At 40.2% G+C, this 22,322-nt stretch overlaps 1 protein-coding gene across 9 annotated transcripts in view; it reads left to right on the top strand.

Annotated features, from left to right (window-relative positions):
• The first annotated feature begins 1,847 nt into the window (after nucleotides 1-1,847).
• SSBP2 (single stranded DNA binding protein 2) overlaps nucleotides 1,848-22,322 on the top strand; it is a 163,202-nt gene continuing 142,727 nt past the window's right edge. For 4 of the 9 annotated variants that reach the window (XM_007422657.4, XM_025162978.2, XM_007422656.4 and 1 more), the window contains exon 1: nucleotides 1,848-1,938. In XM_007422657.4, the coding sequence (XP_007422719.1) occupies nucleotides 1,880-1,938 (59 nt within the window). In that variant the 5' untranslated portion in view covers nucleotides 1,848-1,879. Of the gene's footprint in view, nucleotides 1,939-2,002; nucleotides 2,133-7,990; nucleotides 8,132-22,322 lie in introns of those variants that run through there. The other 5 variants (XM_088130507.1, XM_088130504.1, XM_088130503.1 and 2 more) reach the window with 3 other exon arrangements.

Here is a 22,322-nt window from a genome sequence, read left to right as displayed (position 1 = left end):
CAAGTAGGACAATTGTTACATGAATCAAACTAATTTGATTTTGTCATACCAGATGGTAGAACTTAGCTGACCTTGGCAGATCTTAAAACAATTAAGCAGGGTCAGACCTGGTGAGTATACCTTCAATGGGAGACCACCAGGACATCTCAGAGCTACGGATTAGAGTAGGAAGTAAAACAAAATACCACAAAAAGGCAATGACAAATCATATTTTTGACAACATGAATGTGTCAATGTAATTACTAGAAACTGAGCTCAGGTCAAAGGAAGCCATACTTTTAATAACGCTTTAAAAGTCATGATGCATATCCAAGAAATACTGTGACATCATAAGGAAATTCCCAAAGTCTTTACTTTTGTTGTCAGCAACAACATATGCATATATTCTTATAATAGATTTCTAGGGTCTGTGTTATACATACTATGGGAATCTGGGATTTGGACATTTTCACAAAACATCACAAGAACATTCTGGATGTTTGTAATGTAATCAACAGTGGACATGGAAGATAAAAGGGTGGATGCTTCTACATTAGATGAATCTATGGGGATTTATGATCCAAGATATTTTGATTATAAACCAGCTTTAAGCTGCATATAAGATGACATAATCTGTGTTTGTACACCACTGCTGCACAATTCAAATCATGTGCATCAAGGAGATTCAGGTGGGTCCAGACCGAGGGCTCCTAGAACTTCCAATCCTTGTGCTGGTAGTCGGTCTGTTCCTTCTTAGTGGATTCCTGCAGTAAGAAAGAGAGAAGAATCAGCAGGAAAATATGGAAGAATGATACATGGACAGTGATGTCAACTGGGCCTCCATGAAAGTGTATGAAGGACGTGGGACAACTGTTTAACGAAGCTTCATCCAGAAATGCCCTCCGTGGTTCTGGAGCTCCAGATTTCAGGGGGTGCCCACACTGCATGATGCAATAGCGTTCTCGGTGGTGTCTTTAGAGACCTATTTGGTATAATCTGATTGCGGGGGGGGGGGGGAAGTGTTAGTAGAGTAGACCCATTTGGGAACCACCGCTGCAATTTCCGCTGGCCTGAGAATGTTAGCGCTGATGGTTGTTCAGGGCTGGAGGCTGAGGGCATGGACGTTCCTGCAAATATTTGTAGGATGTGTCACTGGCTGTGTAGAAGTCGGTTGGAAAAACATGTCTCGGTGCAGGGACTGGGTCAGAAAGGCAGCCCCCGGCACGGGGCAGGAGGCTTCTGTTGCTGGGCGGGTGGGAACCCGTCCAGCCCTGGGAACGTTTGGCTCGCTGCGGGCGTACGTGTCCCCGTCGTGGCGGGAGAGACTCCAGGGCTGCTGATCAAGTCTGACTTATTGGGGCAGCGGCTGGTAACCTTTCTGCTCGGAAAAGACGGAGGGGGCGAGGTCTGTCGGAAGAGGCATCTTGCTGGCTAAGCGGGTTGCAGGGCTGCGGGGCGAAGAAGGCGACGAAAGCGTGCGACGCGGACGAAAAATCCTCAGCCGTCCTGCGCGGTGCGGGCGGTGGAGTCCAGTCCGCAGTTTCCATCTCTCCTCAGTAGTCTTCGTCTCTGGCAGCGGCGGAGGGCGGAGAGGCAAGCGCACGGAACAGCCAGTTGTTTAAAATCCTTCTAGAACCGTTTCTAATTCCCCCTTGCGCCGGGGAAGGGAGAGCGGGAGGGGGAGGAGGAGCCGGAGGCTGGTGGGGGGAGGCAGCCAGCGGAGAGGAGGAGAGAGCAGCCTGTCCTGGTCTCTGCGTGTCAATCACATGGCGGAGGTGTGTCCGAGCTCGCAGCGGGCCAATGGCGTGTGTGTGTGGCGGCGTCTCCATGGTGACTGGGCTGTTCCTGGGGAGGCTGTGATGGGTTGACAGGTGCGTGACAGTCGGAGCTCTCTGCAGGCATGTACGGCAAAGGCAAGAGCAACAGCAGCGTCCCGTCCGACAGCCAGGCCAGAGAGAAGTGAGTACAGCCCGCTGGACCGCACAGCCTGACTGGGCGGGGAGGTGGGCGCGCAGACGCCCCGCACAAAGTAACTTTACCGCTTATGAGAGAGGGGGCCTCGCTTGAGACCGGGGAGCTTCACCCCGGCGCGGGAAAGAAGAGATCGAAGAGGCGGAGGGGGGCAAGCTACAAGTCGGGGTGTAGAGCGGAGGGTATGTGCGGCGCTCCCGAGCGCGGGGAGAGAAGTGTGCCGGACCTTGTTCGGGAAGGGTGGGAGCGGGTCTCGGGTGCTCCTTCGCGCGTGGGCTGGGAGCGGGACGAGACGGGACGTGTCTGCTACGCTTTTCTTGGGCTCCGGATGGCGAGGAAAGACCGTGGCTGGGTCTGAGGGGAGAAAGTGGTTTCCACGAACGGTGCGGTGCCTGGCTCCGCGGGAGGCGTAGGGTCGGATTGGCGCGGAGGCTCAGGGTCCTCGCCCTGTGTTTTGGTTTTGTTTCTGCCTGCCTTCGCCTCCGTGGTTTATGGTGTCACTTTGGGGGAGGGGGAAGAAAATGGTGTTGGAGTAACTTTGGTAACAAAAGAGTCTGTGCCGTGTGCTCGTGTGAAGCTTCCGCTGGAGGGAGAGAAACAAAACCTCCAACTCCGCAACACTCAACTCTCTCTTCCCCCGCTCTTCTCCCCCCCCCCCGAGGATCCAGGGTCTTTTTCACTCCTTACCTTTTTTGCACGGATTTGTAGCTGTTCCTTGGGTCTAGCGGGATAAGTGCTGTATGCATTTCAAAAATACGACGTAGTTTGCAGTTTCTTTCTTTCAAGGGCCTGGTACGTAGGAAGGGCTGTTGGTGAAATCGCGATTTTTGAAGGAAAATGTGAAATCTAATTGTTGGAAAGCAGAAGGTGTATGTTAATAAGCAGTTGGGTTGGGCTTGGAGAGGATTTGTAGATATTCCTGGGGTGGTAGACGTGTTGATAGCAATAGTGAATACGAAGCCCTTTAGAATATTGAGAAAGATATGTTCCCCATCTACAGAAAAGTATTTAATTTCAATGCAATAATTATTTCATCAGTTACCAAAAACCCTCCAACACTTTTAAACTAAGCATGAAGTCTTGTTGTGAACAGAGAAAATATGAAAAAAATATGTAGATAATATTTGCTAGCAATAATTTTATATTAATTTTTTGGGCAGTTACTGTAATAAAGAATTGAGCCAAGTGATTATGTTAGAAGGTGGTGGTAACAAATTATTAGTAAGCAAATTTAAAAGACTGTTTTTTGTATATTAAGTTTGCTTGTGAATTAAAAGCCCTGTTAAAGTTTGTTTTCACAGTGTTGTCAGTTTTAGTTACAACTTTCATTTTCCTCACTGAAAGTAGTAGAACACAGAAGAGAGTTGCTTATGAAGGGTTTTTCTTTTTTTCTTTTTTCTTTTGGTTAGGATGTGCCCTCCAGAGAAAGAAACTATTTATTGTCTTCAATATTTTCTTTTTCTCTGAACAGGCTTTAGTAAAGTAGTGTGTTAGATACAGGATGAAGAGTCTGAGTCAGGGACTTCCCTCCAGAAAAGGTTTTGCTACATAAGGCTTTTTCAGATGTCACTGTATATAACTTTGGAACTTTTACACAACATGAAAATGAATTTGTAAAGCAAGATTGAGAAGTTTCCCTTGAGGCAGTGTGCATTGAACCTTCACCTAAAGGTTTTCCTCGCTGTAGCATTCTGAAGAGGATAGTTACTTCCTGATTCCAAAGACAAAGAAGTGAGCCGAGTTATTTGTCTGATATTAGCACAGAAAGCATGCAAAGCTAGGGACTGAAAACTAAAATTTGAAATAGAAATTAATGGATGTTTAAAATTCGAATCAGTGAATCATATAAAGCTAGGCACGTTTGCAATATTGTGTATATAATAGAAACTTCTCTTGGGACAAAGCTATGTGGCTGTACTTCTGATTGTTATGCGTTCTTTGACAATTCATACATTTGCATTAACTCTTATTAATGAAAGTCTGGGTGAGAACAAATAGAAAATAGCTATTTTGGGTGAATCTTTGTATAGAATTTTGATCTTAAAAAGTCTACATGTCTGAAATATTGTAGGACTTGGTCAGTATGTAATATAAGGTACACTGAACTACTGTACCACCCAGTAAAGAATACCCTTTGGAGTGAAGTTAGGGGAACTGCTAGATGGTGCTGTTTGATCTAAATACATTCATCTCCCCATTATTTACAGTTTGGTGTACTGGTCTTGTAGTGGGTTTTTCCCCCCTGAACCTGTGCAATATTTTAAAATGATAAATCAGAAACTACTCTGATGTAAGCAATTTAGAATTGGAGGGGATGCTTGAGTCTGTCAGAATAATGTAGACAGTAATGTACATTTTTGTAAAACCATTTCTATAAAGCTGTTGTTTTATTGTCATTTATACTATATTTTTGTTCAATATGTCTGTAGCATAAAGTCCCTCCCCCCTTTTTACTCTGGGGATAAAGTTCTTCAGAATTAGTGGACTTCAGAGGAAATGAAACATAATTCTAACCTTTTTTTTTTATAAATGCATAGCCTGAGTCATTTCAAACATAATTAAGGATTGAAAAATGGTAAATTCTGATAACCTTTTGTGTAAATTTTGCTAGGAAAAAATGCTGTGGCTACATGTTTTTGGAATTTAAATATTTTTTATGTAAGTATGCACAGGCTGTGTATAATGGTGGCAACTAGTCTGTTTAAGGATTACCGTCCATTTGTCTAAAGGGGTTATATTTGTTTAAGCGGATCCATGATTAAAAAGAGTGATTATACAATTTTAAGCATGTTCATGCAGAAATCAATCTCAGTTTTAATAGATCTTGGGCATACATAATTATGTTTTAGATTCTAGTATGACTGTTTAGATGTTAGAAAATTTATGTTCAAAGATAATAGAATACAGTGTATTTCTTTTTACCAGAGAGAATACATTTAGGCTAGTTCATTTTCAGTAAACTAATATTGTATACTGTAAGAGTTAAATAGACAAGGGTGGTTCTATAGTGTGAATGTGTGACCTAAGACTAAATGCTGGTGTTATAAACCTGTTGATGATGAAGACTTATGTGCTTATGGGTAAAATTGTATGTTTTAAAGGCTGAATTGGAGATGCAGTCAATTTAACTTTATGTCTAATTATTCACTCTCAGACATGTTTTGTTTGTGTGCGTGTGATGGCAATACTTAATATTCAAGGAAGTATTCAAAGCCACAATAATTGGATTTTCGGACTGAAAATGGGCTATGTATATTTGGCCACCATTTCAAATTTTCTTGCAGAATAATATGCTTTTATTTGCAAATTTTAGAAGTGTTTGTAGCATTTCACATGAGTTTTCTGATTTTACTAAGAATTCATACTAGCATTGTTCTGACAAAATAATTAACTGATTCAGTGGAGGAATTTAGTGTGTTGGAGAACACTAAAAAGGGGCCATTAACCTCAAGAGAGTTCAATTTAACCAAAAACAGATCCACAGAGTTAAAGTAACTCCTTTCTTCATGGGAACACCTGCAGAAGTTGTAAAATTAAGATAAAGTTTGCATAAATGTTATTCCCTTGTCCAGACTTCATTAGATGCAATGAACTTGTCCATTATTTCAGGGAGCAATCTGGGTGGAAATTTGATCTGATGTATCCAAAGTTGGCTAAATGAGGGCCCATTAAATCAAGGTATTGCTGTAATTTGTCTTTCACAGAAACTTTAAGATTGCTGCCAAATTTCTATGAAAATATTTTAAAAGATCTGTTACATTTTAGTAAATGCTTAGATTAGGACTTGTGTAGGAGGCCTGTGGAAAAGGCTCTGACTGCTAATCAAATAAATGAAAGTCCTGCCGCAGCAAACTTATAGTTTAAGAAATGGAGGAGCCTTGTGTCTGCATGCTCTATGCTCATGCTGCTGTTCTCCTCTTTCTATGTCACCATGCTCAGATTAGGCAAATATGTCTTCAATTAGTCATAGGTCTCTATTCAAAACCAGAAACTATCATTACTAGGATTAAAACAAGCAAATATCTTAAATTCAGGTTTGTATTTGATGTATACTTGTTCAGATTCTCGTAACTATAATTTCCTGTTTGATAGAAACAGTAGTTAAGTCAAGCTTTTTGAGGTAATTGTGGTCTTCCTAAGGAGACAATGGCAGAGAAAAGACTTATTTATTAGATGTATTTCCTATCTTTCATTCAGAAGTTCAAGGTGACATACATAGTGTTCACTGCTCCTAGTTTTACACACAACTCTGTGAGGTTGGTTGGGCTGAGAAATACTGGGTGACCCAGAGTCACCCAGTGGGCTTCTTTGGCTGATGGTGGACTAGAACCTGGGTCTCAGTGCTCCTAGTCTCATACCTTTACATTGGCCTTCTGAAGATAGATATAAAAGTCTCATAGTCAGATATACATAAAAGTGATGTGGCTTAACATTCAACCATCAGTTTTAACACTTTGGGGTTTTGAAACTTTATTTAGTTTAATTTTGTTTCTAACAGCTTTATTTTTGATGATTCTAAACAAACTATGTCAACTCTGAAAGTGCAAAAAAAGTAGATATATTTTTAAAATATAAAATTAAGTCAGAGTGCAGTGGAAATACCATTGTTCTTTAAACTGTTAAGTGAAGTGCCATGAAATGGAGACAGTATCTTGTGGAAGTGCACTCTTATGGGATTGAATGGGATTCCAAAATTCTGTTGACTTGGAAATGCCTCTTCTTCCAGTACAGAGGAAAATGCTTTTCTAGCTGCTTAAAATAGGAAAGGAAGATTTTTACACATAAATGTGGGGGAAAAATTAAATCTGATAGTTTAGTTATTTGTATTAATAAACATTCAGTTTGGCATGCTGCAGTCTCTGCTCAGAGAATTTAAAACAGCATCTGACCTTATCTGGGCAGGGAAGCTAAGCAGGATCAAGTCTAGTTAGTACTTGGATGGGAGACCATTAAGAAATGCAGGCTGAAAGCTATATTTAGAAGTAAAAATTCCAGAAGCAGGAACAGTAAACTGCTTCTGAATTGCTACCAAGAAAAGTACACTGACATGTCATGAAGTCTCCAGAAGTAGCGCTTGATTTGAAAGAGACACTGTTAATAAGAGTAAAAACCATTATTTGTATTTAGCTTTGGTGACTTTTCCCTCTTTTAATGATTGTAGTGTTAAGAATTTGTTGCATTTTAAATATTTTCTTTTGAGAACACAGCAAAGCTTGAAGATTTATGAGAAAGAACACGATTCGGAGTAAAATAGAAAAGTAAGCTCATGTGATTAGGTTATTTAAATCATAACAGAAATGCAAGTTTCCTCTAAATACCAAATTAAATGTCCTGTAGTGTTAGTGAGATATGGAATAAGCATTTGTAATGAATGCCAGTTAAAACCATTTTGTTCTCTGTATATTTCTGTAAATATATTTTACAGTTAATTCAACATAACTTTATTACACCTATGTTAGACACAAGTACATTTTAAAGAAGTTTAGGAAGCTAATTGTTGACAATATGGTGTGGTCATATAAAAAACTCCAGTCATGGAATTTTCTGGAATGTTCTCTTTTTTCTTCTATAACTCTTTGATCTGGCTGTTCTGAGGATGGTTCATTTTTTAGAAGTGGTTCTTCTGGAACAGGAAGTGATTCATTGTATTGCAGACATGGCCAGATGCCAAGAAAGGTCCAATTTAGCCTGGCCACATCTTGAATACTGCAAAACATGTCCTGTTCCAAAACAGTTCTGGAAAAGGACAAGCCATTGCCATAATGACCAGATTAATGTATTCTAGGAGAAAATCAGAATGTGCTGTGGCCAGAAATGTTCTGTAATCGACCCCAAACTTTTGAACATCCTTACATGATACTTAAATTGATTCATTTCATGTAATGGCTGTAATAGTTCCTCCTTGGACAGAAGTTATTTTTTTCTGAAAAACCCATCAGTATTTGAAGGTGTTTATGTTCTGTTGAACAGTATACCAGTGGTTTATAAATAAACAAGAGAAGAAATGAAATTGATGTTGTGTATGCTTCGAATGATAAATATGATATGGTATGGTTAAAAGAACACATTTTCTCCATCACAGAATCAGAGTTGGAAGGTTCCTCCTCCCTTCACTGAGCAGGGGGAAGGGCATCTACTCCACCTCCTGCTCACCACAGGATCTGCTAGAGCATCTCAGAAGGTGATCATCCAGCCGCTGATTGAAGATCTCTAGTTGTGAACTCACTCTGTCATCTGGCAGCATGTTCCATTGGCTGAAGCTCATACAGTCAGAAAGTTTCTTATGACACTAGCCTGAACCTACTTCCTTGAAGTTTTCACTAACTAGCACTGTCAATTATATAACAGTGTAAAGAATGCATCACTTTCTGCATTTGAACGAGCATTTATTTCTAGTAGTTCTATTTGGAAGACTAGAAATTTAAGCTCTTATCCTACTTTAAATTCTTACTCATTTTTAAATTAAGTACAGTTATTTAATTGTATAACATGACATGTGTGTCTTGAATAGTTAAAGCCTTAGTTTTATTCTTAGTTAATTAGCTTTTATCCTGTTTTTGCAGTTTAACATAAAAGAAATTGAGGAAGACATATCTTTAACAAAGAAGGTAGTAACTGGGTTAATGCATCATTCTAAGTCAGGGGTTGGCAACCTTTTCTTAACCAGGGTCACAACTTTTTCAGTTGAACAATTGGAAGATGCTGGATGCATTCTGATAACATTGTGGTTTTGTTTTTTCCCCAGAATCTCTTTTTTGGCCTTCTGGGGCGTTAAGGGTGGAAATGGGAGCAGGACATTTCTGCAAAGCAAATTGTTTGGCAGTTTCTAGGAACTAAAACTTCCATAATAGAAGGATACAGTTTGGCATGGTCCAGCGGGGAACAGAATTTCCAAAGTATTCCATTCCCAGCTTGGTAAATTTTGCACATCCCTATAAAACAGCAAAATAAATTGAATTTCTTTATATGGGAAGGTTATATACAAGATCTTGGAATACTGGATTATGTTTACTCCTTTACATTTATTGTTAGGCTTTACTCAGATCAGCGCTTGGACTAGAAGGCTTGTAGTTATAGAGATTCAAGGACACTGCTCTGGTCAGATACTATTATTGCAGACCCTTAAACACCCTTAATAACAAAGAAAATCAACTACTGCCTGTTCTAGGATTTTAGCCCTATATATTAGAGTCTGAAGGTTATCAAACTCTCTCTTTTTTCCCACCCTTATGTCTTAATGGATTGAGACCTGCTTGTTTCTCAGAATGACAACTGGTTGGCATTTGTATATGGTTGGTATAACTAGTTTGCTTTCAGGCTCTTGGCTTCTGACCATGTCAGCTCCAGCCCTCACATATTGTAAAACAGTACACTAAATTGGGAATTAAAGCGCTGTTAAAATTAGAATCCTAAAATAAAATAGGAAATACCTTTCTTAAAAATTGTTACGTTAATGCTGGTAAGGAAACTACTAACATTAGGCAAACCTGTTCTATACACATCCTCATTAAAATAAGGTGGAACCCTAAGTAAGCTTACTTGAAAGTTAATTGAATTGGAATCAAATAAGAGGCCCTGGGACGGCTGGTACAGGCCGTGTTTGAGTTGGGGGAGATGTGGCACAGGTGCAGGAATGCTGAGGGATGGCTGGCATGGCACGGTGCAAGTGCAACAAGGCCAGGGGATGGATGATGCAGCGCGAGCACAGTAAGGGACTTACCAGAGTGACTTGCGACCTTCTCTGCCGGCTTTCCCATTGGTTTTGCTTATGGGAAGCTGGCAGGGAAGGTCACAAATGGTGATCGCGCTCTCACCACTCTCTTTCACATTATGAAGGTTCGCACAAGCCTTAAAGCACACAAACCACCCATGACTTGCAATGAACGTTTCCTCAGCAGAAGTTTCACCAACTTTCTGTTGCAAGTTATGGAATAAGCCCTTAGCCTTCTCCCGGATCAGCATTAGGCTAAACAGCACACGCCACTGGTGCTTATCTTCGATCCACATGCTGAGTAGAGTGTCTTCATCTCTTCCATCGCTTTTTCTCTCCTCTTGCTTATTATTGTCGATTGCATAGACACTGAACTTTTCACATGCTCCAGGATCTTATCTTCTTAATGATCATTGTGATGGTGGAACGATTCATGCCATTTGCATGTGCCATGTTGGCCATCTTCTCTTCCCGGTCAGTTTGGTTCAATATCTCCACCTTCATTTCCATCGTGATGGATTGACACTTCTTGGCACTATCCTCTTCCCTATTATCACTGTTCCGCTTCACTGCAAACATAATTCAAGGTCACACTACGCGTGATAATACACACCAATGAACAGTACCATCCAAAATGGTGCACGCTCAGCCTCCCAATTTGTGACGGGTGCTGCCAAGCATATGCGGCACGCCATAAACTAACCCTTTCCCACCTTCTTCCACCTCCTGGGAGGTTGGAGGTTTGAATTGGAGTTTAAGTTCCGAACAGTTTTCTTTCTATTGGCGAAAGTTCGTAACTTGAAAGTTCGTAAGTAGAGGACTGTCTATATTCAATATGTCAGTAATTTCCCCCTTAAGATTACGTTCATAGTGACAAGAACACCATTAAATTTTCTGAATTGGTTTCAGCTTAAGTCACAAACTTACCACAACTCAGGTTCACAGAGGAATATGTAGATAATTATTAAACCCTGATTTAAATTTTACTAAAATAAGTCTTGATAGTATTTTTGATAAAATCTTTTTATGAAAAGCATGTACATGTACAAGCATATGGAATAGTGAAAGGGAAAACAGGAAAAAAAACAAGTTGATCTTAAATATGTTCTACATAAGTTTGTGTGTCAATTTTTAAATAATTATTTAAAATCCATTACTGACAAATAGCATAATGGACTAGAGAAATCTAGTCCATTATTGCTATTTAATATCACTGTGGATCTGCTGTACTTTGTGGTGATGTTGCAGGCATAATCACCCACAGTGCTAACTCCTAAATGGGGATTTATTGCCTCTTGTACCCCTCTGTGGATCTCTGGTTCTGGCCTGCAGACTTCCTTTCTTGCTCCTGTCCCAGTTAATGTTTCAGGAGGAAAACTTATTTGTACAAAAAATATGCCTTCCTCTTCTTTTTAAAAAAACAAGACTTCCAGATAAGTAAGATCTGCGTACTAAACAAACAACCTTCTCAATCTACATGCTGTGACCCTGTTCTCCCAATGGCAATTGGGAGAAAAGTGAAATAGACCGATGAGGGTATGAATATTTTAAATGAAATAAATGTGGCAAGAATGGATGAGGAGTAGTTTGCAATGATTGCCTAGAAGTCTTTCATCCCCTGCCCCCAACACATATATAAAAACAAATCTTGACTGAATTTATATAAACCACTGCCATGTGGCCTTGGTGGGTAGCCTCATCTTTTCAGAGAGTGCACTACTGAGTATGTGAATGAAAGATTTTGCACCCTTCTTGTAAAAGATATAATTTAAGAAGCTACTAATATAAATACTAATTCTTATTTCAATTTATTATGTTCCATCAAGCATTTTCAATTCCTAGTGGCTACATAAAAGATTTTTTCCATCTATTCCTAACCTGTTCTTTCAGGTCCCCCAACAGTGCAGTCATCGCCACTGTAACTCAGTCCATCTACCTTGCTGCTGATCATCCTCTTGTTCTCTTTCCTTCCACTTTTCCCAGCATTACAGCCTTTTCCAGAGAGCTAGATCTTTACGTAATGTGTCCAAAGTAGAATAATTTGAGCCTGGTCATTTGTCCCTTGGGTGAGAACTCTGGATTGATTTGTTTGATGATCCATCAGTTTGTTTTCTAGAATGTCAGGAGTCTTCTCCAACATCAAAGTTCAAAGGCATCAATACTCTTCCTATCCTGCTTCTTCAAAGTTGAACTTTCATTTCCATAGGGTGTCACAGGGGATACCATACCTGCACATTTTTTATCTTTGTAGGTATAGATACATCACATTTGAATATAGTTTCCAAAGCCTTCATGGCTGCTCTACCAAGTGCTAGTCTGCGGCATATTTTTTGACTGCTTATTCCTTTGCTGTTGATAGTTGATCCTAAAAGGCAGAAGTTATCCACCACTTTGGTATCTTCATTGCCAATTCTAAGGCTGATTGTTCTACCTGTTGTCATTAATTTGGTCGTCTTTATATTAAATTTTAGTCCCTTTTTTTTCACTGTGCTCTTTGACTTTTAGTACTAGAACTTGCAGATCCTTTGCATTTTCAGCTATCAGGGTAGTATCATCAGCATAGCGCAGGTTATTGATGTTTCTTTCTCCAGTTTTAAAACTCTGCTCATCTTCTAAACCAGCTTCCATTAATATATATGCTGCATATAGGTTGAATAAGGGGAGAGTATGCAGCCTTGACACACTCTTTTGCCAGCCTGGAGCCAGTCTGTTTTATCATGTTCTGTCCATATTATGGCTTCTTGATCTGTATATATGTTTGTCATGAGGACAGTGAAGATGTTCTGAGATTCTCATTTTTCTGAGCACTTCCACAGCTTAACGTTATCGACACAATCAAAGGCCTTTCTATAATCAACTAGACAACATGTGACCCACTGGGTCATTGTTTCAGAGATATTTCCTTACCTAAACAGAGAAATAGAATGACCAAGGGCAAAAAAGCAGTGGGAGTGTGAGCAACTTATATTTGCTGCCAGTTTCTCCATTGACTTTGCTTTGGGAAGCTGGCAGAGAGCATCAGTAATTTCTCTTCCTTCCTCCCTCCATCCCTCCTTCCTCCCTCCCTTCCTTCCTTTCCATGTATAATATAGGCTTGCACCATTTGCCCTCCCCTCACGACCCTCAGGAGAGCCCCGGTGAAGCCTCCTTTTCCTTGGCTGACCCATGGAACTGCCTGCCACTTTGCTGGGGGGAGGTGGAACAAAGGGAGCCGTGGACTGCAAGGAAAACTGTACCCCTGCTCCTCATTCTGGCGTGTCCCGAAAGGCCCCCTCCCTCGAGGAAGAGGGCTTACCCATCGACCACCGGCACCTCCCCAGCCAGCCCTGATGTGATGGAATGGAATTATGAAGGCCAAGCTCAGAGAGATAAAAATTTTCTTAGCTCACCAGAACTGAGTGAGAGGAACAAGAGGATGAGACTGGCACCTCCCTGAGGAATTCACACTGTTGTGGCTGGAGGACTTTGGGAACTGGGGTTAGTCTGGGAAGATTCTTGCTAGAGGTTGTAGCTAATAAACATAGCTGGACTGAATTGGCATTGTCTCTTGGAGTTCCTTGGGCTAGGCCTGACATCAACCTTGCCAGCAGGTATCCATGTCTCTCCCTTGTCCTTCCCTCGATGCCGTTAAGAGATTTAAAATTTTGGCCTTGGTCCAAAGCCAATCACTGCTCACCCACTGGGCCTTGCCACCAGCCAATTGGACGCAGGGGCCAGAGGGAGGCAGGAAAAGAGGTTGGGAATCCCTCCCTCCCTCCCTCCACCTCCCTTCCTTCCTTCCCTCCCACCTTCCTTCCCCTTCCTTCTTTTCCACATATAATATAGGCTTGTGCCATTTGCCCTCCCCTCATGACCCTCAGGAGAGCCCCGGTGAAGCCTCCTTTTCCTTGGCTGACCCATGGAACTGCCTGCCACTTTGCTGGGGGGAGGTGGAACAAAGGGAGCTGTGGACTGCAAGGAAAACTGTACCCTGTCTCCCCATTCTGGAGTGCCCCAAGGGCGCCTCCCTCAAGGGGGAAGAGGGCTCATCTGTCGACCACCGGCATGCCCCAGTCAGTCCTATCTCACCAACAGACATCCAAGTCACTCCCTCATCTTTCTCTCAACGCCCACAGTCATTAAAAGGTTTCAAATTTCTGCCTCATTTTCAAAACAGCAAGTTGCCGCTCACCCGTCAGGCCTTGCCACCAGCCAATTCAGTGCAGGGGACAGAAGGAGATGGGAAAGAGGTTGGGGATATGCCCATGACGGTCACATGACCTGGGCTGACCACTGGCATGACAGCACAGCAGTGCTGAAGTGGCCACAAATTTCCCAAATTTCAATCCCACAGGAGTAATGGGTCCCAGATTTTGGACACATTCTGTAAGTTAGCTCATTTGAGGTACCTTAGTTCAAAAATTGTTGTCCTATGACATACTGTTTTACCCAGTTGAAGGTTACAGATGTGAGGATTTTAGTGTATAGATGAAGCACATACTGACTTGTTTTTGGTATTCTTCGGCTTTCTCAGTTATCTAGCATGCATCAGCAATAATGTCTTGTGTTCCTTGATGTTTTCTAAAGCCAGCTTGAACATCTGGCATTTGTTTTTCCATGTAGGGCTCTAATCTGCATTGGATGATCCTAAGCATTATTTTGCTAGCGTGTGAAATTAAGGATATTATATGATAGTTCACACATTCTGTTAAGTCTCCTTTTTTTGGTATTGGAATGTAGATTGTCCTCTTCCAATTGGTTAGCCATTGTGTCATTCTCCAGATTTGGAGATTCTCCTTGGTTAGAATCTTGACTGATTCTTCTTTTGTTGTTGCCGTATTTCATTGGGTATTGGATCAGTTCCTGTAGCCTTCCAACTTGGTAGTGACCAGAGTTTTGACCTAATTTCATCTTTTAGCACTAGAGGTTCTTGTAAGTAACGAATAACTTCTAAGGTATCTTGGATGTTGACATCTCTACTATATAGTGTTTCAGTATACTCCTTCCATTTTCATTTGATCTCCTTTGAATTGGTTACTATCTGTCCATTGGCATCCTTTAGCATACCAATTTGAGGTTGGAACCTCTTTCTGAATTCAGAGAACTTTTGAAAGATTCCTTGTTTTTCCAGGTCTGTTTCCATGTTCAATGTCTTTACAGATGTTGTTTAATATTGCTTGTTGTCTCTTCTTAACAGCTCTCTGAAACTCTAAGTTCCTTTCTGAGATTTTTATCTTTCTTGGTTTTGGCTTCTCTTCTCTTCTTGGCAATTTCCATGGTATGTTCTGACATCCAGTTTGCTTTCTTCTCTTTCTTCATTTTTAGCAGTCTTTTTTCACATTCATCCTGAATGACTTCTTTGGGTTCATTCCATAATTCCTCTGGTTTTCTATCAATGAGGTTCAGGACTTCAAAGCAATTCCTGATATTCTCCTTGATTTTGTTTCAAAGATCAGGAAAAAATGTTTAAAGTAATAAAATTAACCAAATGCCACTACGTAGCAGTGCAGAAAATGCTAAAAACGTTTTATTAGGTTGCTTAACAGATTTATTTATTTATTTATTTATTTTGTCACTGTCCATCTCGTAACAACTCTGGGTGGTTTACAAACTGGTTAAAATCAAATAAAATTACAATATACAATAATCTTAAATAAATGGAGAATAAATAGATCCAAGGATAGATATTAAAATTGGCAGTCACTCGGGGAGCGTCATCAAGGTGCCAGCCATGCCCAGGATTGAGTAAGATTGTTATCACCCCATGTAAGCTGGCAGAGCCAGGTTTTTAATCCTTTCCAGAAAGCTGGGAGGGTAGGGGCCTGCTGCATCTCTGGGGGGAGAATATTCCAAAGGGCGGGGGCAACGGCAGAGAAGGCTGTCGTCCTGGGCCCCTTCACCCAACATTCTCTTGCTGATGGGGTCTGCAACATGCCATCTCTGCCTGACTGCATGGGACAGGTTGATGTGATGGGGATGAGATGATCCCTCAGGTAACCTGGACCCATGCTATGTAGGGCTTTAAAGGCTTTAATTTTTTATTTATTATTGAAATAATTGTGAATAAGTGATATGATTTTCTTTCTGTTTTAAATCATTTTCAAGGCAGGTAGATATTTTTATAATTCTTTTATGTTTGACTTGGGTTTCTGTTCACCTCTGTTAGGAAATTTATATGGATATTAAAACATAATTGCATAAATAGCACACACATGAATTGCTCTTCCTGTAGCATGCCTTTTATTCACATGATTTTTTTCCCCTATATGTGAGATATGTTCATGATTGGCCTTCCACATTAATGTACTAGGATATTTGTAGACATGACTATATTCTGGAAAAAAAACCCTATCACTGTTACTCGGCTTCAGTGGAATTGTCTTGGTGGCATGTTTGTGAAGACTATAATGAAAATTGCTTTTTTATTTAAAGGCATAGATTTTACGTACAAGGGAACAATTAAGGGGGCTGTAATTGGGCATTGAGCCACATTTAAAGCAAAGGGGGAAAAACGACTTTTCTAGTACTCAAGTGGATATAACACAAGGTTCTTCAATACCATGCTACAGTTATATAGAGTCAGTGTTAAATAGAACAGTAATTATAACAAAATGATCATTAACTTACTGTAGTTAATATAGTCAGTTATTTAAACTATTTCTCCATCACCTTGTTCAGAATTGAAATTTACTCTACGAGCAATAGCAAAATCAACTTCCAGAAACATCAGGACTGAATGACCAGTTGCTGAATGTGAGAACCAGACTATGTTAAGGGGTGGAGCAACAGGAAGTTCCTAAGTCTGGGGAAAAAGAAAGTGTAAAGATCAGCACATACAGAGTAGGCTACAAAAAAAGAGAATGACTCTTGGAAGTTATGGATGGGTGATTGTGGATAGTGGGGAAGATGAAAAGAAAAGCCCAAGAGCAGACACAGTTGGTCAAACTAGATGTGGCAACTTAATATTGTCAAATTTTGCTGCACAATCTGGGAGGCACCCAGAACCTTATGCAAGCCATAGATTATATAACCTTATAACTGAAAGCAAGAGGATTTCTCATTAGATTCCCTGTTGTAATCCCAGCCTGATATGCTAATGCTAACCTAAAAAAATGTATTCTATTTATCTCCTTCTATAAACTGTCATTAGCAATCTAGGGAGAATTTGATGGGGAACTTAATGAATGCTAGGAATACAGCTATTATTCTTTAAATGGAGATCCAGACTCAGTAAAATCACTTGTCTCTTTTCTATCCCTGAAGATACTGTGTTTAAAAAAAAAAAAAAGAAAATATATATATTTATGTGAATGTGCAGAGTGAAAGGTAGCAAACAAACAAGTTGGAACTTTCTGTTAGAAATGTTGAAACATGCCAAAAACCCTTCAGCCTAGCTTTAGAATATTCCAGATTCCTGCATATCATTTAATGTGGAAAAAGCAAACTTTCAGAATACAAACAGGAAGATTAGTGAAAAGCTAATAATAATGTTTCTCCATAACCAGCAGTGGAAACGGAAATTCTAACTATCTTATTCAGCAGTCATCAGGAATACTTACATTGTTTTCTGGTTTTATTTAATTCCTGGGTGCTTTTTTCCAATAATTATTTTAAAACAAAATAAAAATAAAATAAAAAAATATTTTAATTGGTTTTTCCTTTTTTCCCTTTAAATTTCTTATGGATTAGAATATTTGCAGTTGCTTAATTTAAAAAAAAATAAAAGAAAAAGAAAACAGCCTAAATTTGCATCCTTGTACATATGAGTTTTACAAACTACCACTGTATCTTCCAGAGCAAAACACAAACAACAAAAATTGTTTGGATTTCTAACATCATGATTTTTTAAATACTGCATGAGACTTCATTTGGAATTGCTTTAAAAGCAGTTACTTTGGATTCTATATAATTGGTGTGAAACTTTATTGACATCTTTACAGGGTTGAAAAATGATGGCACTTCTGATCCAGTCTAAGACTGGAAGAAAGAATGCTTGGGGGAGTCATGCATTAATTTCACCACAAACATTAGGGGAATGCTATCTAATCTACTAGACTGAAGCCAGTATGAACAGGGGAAGGTCCAATACTGAGGTCAACCAACAATGTGCATGGTATCTTGAATTCTCTATAATAAGCAGTATAAAAATAGTTCTAATAATAAAGTTAAATATGCATCAAGAGGAAAACATTACTGTAGACTAAGGGACTGTGGTGCATTTTATTAGTTGCGGAAGGGATAATAGGAATATAAGAGAGGAATTGAGGAAAATGGCTTCATAACTGTCATCTTACATTGAGAGAATACAAAGCCCTCTTACATTATGCTAATTGGAGGAGTTACTCTGGCATATTACTTTGGACTTAGTTAAGATGCAAAGAAGAAAGGGTCATAGGTGAACTTCTCTCCCATAGCTAATTGCATCCCATTAGGGAGTTTTGCCTCATGGCTGAAAAACCTAGTTCTTGATATACTTCATTTAATATAGTATATTATGAAGCTGGGTTCTCTGTGTCTTTGGAATATTAACCATAAATGGGTCTAACATGGAGGATTCAAAAGCCATGTCTTCAATTATTTGTACAGTATTTGGACAAATAATTGAGGTTTTATAATGGGATGTGCATTCTGGTGGTTATTCTTGGAGTCTTAAGTATATGTTGGTGTTTGAGTTATCAATTAATGCCCCCCCCCCTTGCTTTTCCAATTTTGTTTCTTCCACATAGTCTACCCCCATCTTCTAATCCTGAAAAACTGATATAAATGAATTAATTTCAATGTAAAATAATCAGAATTAGAAAAGAATTCTAACATACAATAGTCCAGGGTTTATACTCTCTTGTAAAATATGCACTGTCTCTGTCCCGTTAGAGAATAATTGGTCCTGCTTACTGAAGTCTCATTAAATTTCTAGCAACAAGTCATAGGAATAAATATATATTACATTAATCTAATGTTTGACCTTCTTAATTCCCATTTTTCATATTGATAGCTGTGAGTATTTAAAGTGGATAAATGAGTTAAAGGTGCAATATAGCATTGGTAGAAGAAAGATGATTAGCACTCATAGTTGGGGAACTTAAATTCCATCGAAATTTTATCTTAGTCAGATAGTCAGCAACCATTTTTATTTGTACAGTATAGTCATTGGGGGGAGGGGTTACAGGAGTCCAGTCTCTTCCTCCACTCCATACCCAGTCTGTTTTAACAAAGAGCAGCAATAGAGGGAGGAGTAGATGGGAGAAGTGTACTATTTCAGTTCCACATCTTTAGACTTATTTACAACATGCAAGAACTCTCTGCCTGTGTATTGTTAAAACTAGTAATTTCGTCCTAATACTACTATTACTGCTGCAACATCTGCTAATAATAAAGAAGCAGTAAACATCTCCATTTATTTCAGATCTGTCATTTATTAGCTGAAAGTTTTATTCTGTAGTCACTATCGTTTCATCTCTTCAGAGTCTTCTGGCAGTTTTCAGAAAGTCAACTTTTTTCAAGGAGGACAAAATTATCTCTACTCTGAATCTTTCCTTTTGGGTAGAGCCAAAGGATGGTGAAAAGGGACAGATGATAATGAGGAAAGAGGTGTATGATTTGGGGTTAGGGTTGATTTTTAAACTGAAGGGAAAATCTGAAACAATTTGCAAGGTATTGAAGGTTTCAGAAATATTTTGCACCAGTACACCCATATTTATTAAGTTAGTGCAAACTTTTTATGTAAACCTAAGTTGATTCTGACAGTCTTTCAAGTTTCAGTTGAAGCACTACTAATCAACCTGTCGATACTCAAATATTAAATACCCAACACACGTAATGGTAAAGTAGTAGTAAATTGCCAGTGTGACAAGTTGTGGATTTGAATGTAACGAGAAATAGCTAGGAAAGTCTAATCTGAAATGCTGTTTCTGTTATTACTTATTTAAACAAAATGAAAATATATTGCAAATTGTACATGTTTGAATTGAGACTATTGAGTGTGTGTGTGTACTAACTTTCCTGCATCTTTTGTGATATCTGAAATTTTGCTGAATTAGTATTTATGAGTTGTATTAAATAGTGTGTTGGTGAGTGGCAAAGGAAGAAAGGCAGAGCAGGAATACAAGACCACTAGATGGGTCTCTGTTTGTTTTGGCAAGTGAATGAGATAATGAATTTTGTGTTTTAATATTGTTTGTAAGAGATTAAGGAAGTTGGAGAATGGGGAAAATAAGAACTGAGTAGTTCTTTTACTATGATGGCATTCCTGCTTGTGCTAGCAGTTTAATAATTTAAGTTTCCAAATGTGAAACTTTGCAAGGTTGTTTGCATTTGTAATTAAAATTGTATTTATGCTTTCTAATGATGTTTTTCTTTCAAGTACAGGTGGGCACTCTTTAATTTCAGATAGCAGTTTCCTTTTGATCTAATTGGTAAGGCTGGTACTGGTTAGAATAGGCAGTCCTGAAAATATCAAAGCACCAAGCCATAAAGGGCTTTTATAAGTTAAGGTCAGCAACTTAAATTGTATCCAGAAACTAATGAGCAACCAATGTAGAGTTGACAGGACCTGGAAAGTGTGTGCACTGCCACATTTTGGACCAATTGCAGTTTCAGAGTAGTTTTTAAGGGAAGCCCCAAGTACAGCATGTTAGAGTAGTCTAACTGGGTGGTGTTAAGGGCATGAGTTACTGTAGCTAGGTCCTCCTCTGGTCCCAGTTGACACACCAGCTGAAGATTGGTGTAAGCCCCTCTAACCATAGCTTTCACCTGCTGTTCCAGCAGGGCTTGTGTGTCCAGGAGGACCCCAAAGTTGCAAACCTGCTCCCTGATGGGTAGTGTTTGCCAATTAAGAAACAACTCTGGTGGTGACAGGGAATCTTGACTCAGAGTTACTAAAGTTCAGCTTCAGCCTGTTCTCTCCCTTGCAGACCCTGGCTCCCTTCAGGCACCAGGAAAGGACATCCACAGCATCTCCCTCACAGTCCCAGGTAGTGAAGTACACTTGTGTATCATCTGTACCCTGAACTGTTGGATGACCTCTCCCAGTGGCTTAACAGGTGTTAAAGAACAGAGGAGAAAGGACTGACCCCACGGCACCCCATACATCAGGGCCACTGAACCAGTCTTTTCTCCCCCACCCTCATGGATTGGAACTGTCCACTGAAAAAGGACTGGAATCATTGCAGAACAATGCCTCTTATTTCCAGCCTCTGTAGATGGTTCAATAAAATACTACAGTTGATGGTATCAAAAGCCACTGAGACCAGAAGGGTTGTACCACCCCCCTTCAGGTCTTGACAAAGGTCATCTAAGACAGCAACTAATGCTGTCTCTGTCCCATACCTGGGCCTGAACTCTGACTGAAGAGGGTCCAAATAATCTGTTTCCTCTAGGATGCTGCAAAGTTGATCCACCACAACCAGCTCAACACGCTTTCCAACAAAGGAAAGGTTGGAAACTGGTTGATAGTTCTCCAACACCACTCAATCCAGGGGTAGCCTGTTCAGGAGGGGGTGGACCACGCTCTTTCAACAGCTCTCCTCCTGTAACAAGCCATAGATAATTTCCTGAATCCAATCTGTCACCACTCCACCCACTTCCTGAAAAAGCCAGGAAGGGCAGGGGTCCAAACAGCAGATGACAACTGAGACAGCACTCTATCCACAGACCAGAAGGAGACCAGATAACTTCCAGATAACAGGGTAAGTCCCTGCCCAAGTCACACCAAAGAGTCAAGACTGCCACGAATCTGAGTGACATTATCAGCAAAATGCTGCAGATTGGTCAGAGGCCAATATCACACACTTGTCTCCTCTCCATAAGGGAGATGACAGTCTTAAAGCTGCTGAATGGCAGCTCTTGATGGCAATATGAGCTTACCAACCATTCATTCAGCAACCACTAAAAGTTATGACTGCAATGAACAAGGAGACTTAGGACCAGTCCTCGAAGTTGCAGCCATCGCAGCATCCCTCCGGTCACATGATCATGATTTAGGTGCTTGGCGACCAGTGTGCATTTATGATGGTTGCAGTGTTCCGTGGTCACATGATCACCATTTGTGACCTGAGCCAGCTTCTGACAAGGAAAGTTAATGGGGAAGTTGGCAGGAAGTTGCAAGTCGTGTTCACATGACTTTGCGCTTAATGACCTGCGGTAATTCACTTCACAACTGCAGTTGGAACTGATAAATTGACATAAGTTGGGTGTGATCATATGACCACTAACCATGTTGCTTAGTGACAGAGTTGCTGGTCCCAATTGTGGTCAGTAAGTGAGGACTACATGTAAGGGAGAACTGAGAATACTTTGCCTCCTTTATCATCACAATGTAGGCCTGGCTGAACATGGGCACATACCTATGCTTGGTTGGATTCACTCCTAATCTTTCTCTACTGATGCTCCAAGCTGGCATTTCATTCTTCAGATCACTCAACAACCACTTGGAGATAAACACAAATCTCAAGTGTTATCACCTACATATGTTGGGCTGGAGATAATCTGAGAAGCCCATGGTCACCATGGAGGGCCTCCCAATCTTTACCGGAGCCAGTTCCCAAAGTCAGCAGGTTGAAGTCAACCAACACCAAAAGTCAAAGGTGCTCAACTGCTAACCCCACAACTAGCTCAAGAAGATTGGGGAGCAGTTCTTAAGGCAGTCAGTACTCAAGCAGGACAGCTGGCTTGTCTCTACAGTCCA

The sequence above is a fragment of the Python bivittatus genome, unplaced genomic scaffold (genome assembly GCF_059951505.1).
Source record: "Python bivittatus isolate LINGU-HERP-01145 unplaced genomic scaffold, Pbiv_v1 ctg000850_np1212, whole genome shotgun sequence".
NCBI lineage: Eukaryota > Metazoa > Chordata > Lepidosauria > Squamata > Pythonidae > Python > Python bivittatus.
The sequence above is the reverse complement of the archived record's forward strand: the minus strand, read 5'-3'. Positions and strand labels throughout refer to the sequence as shown.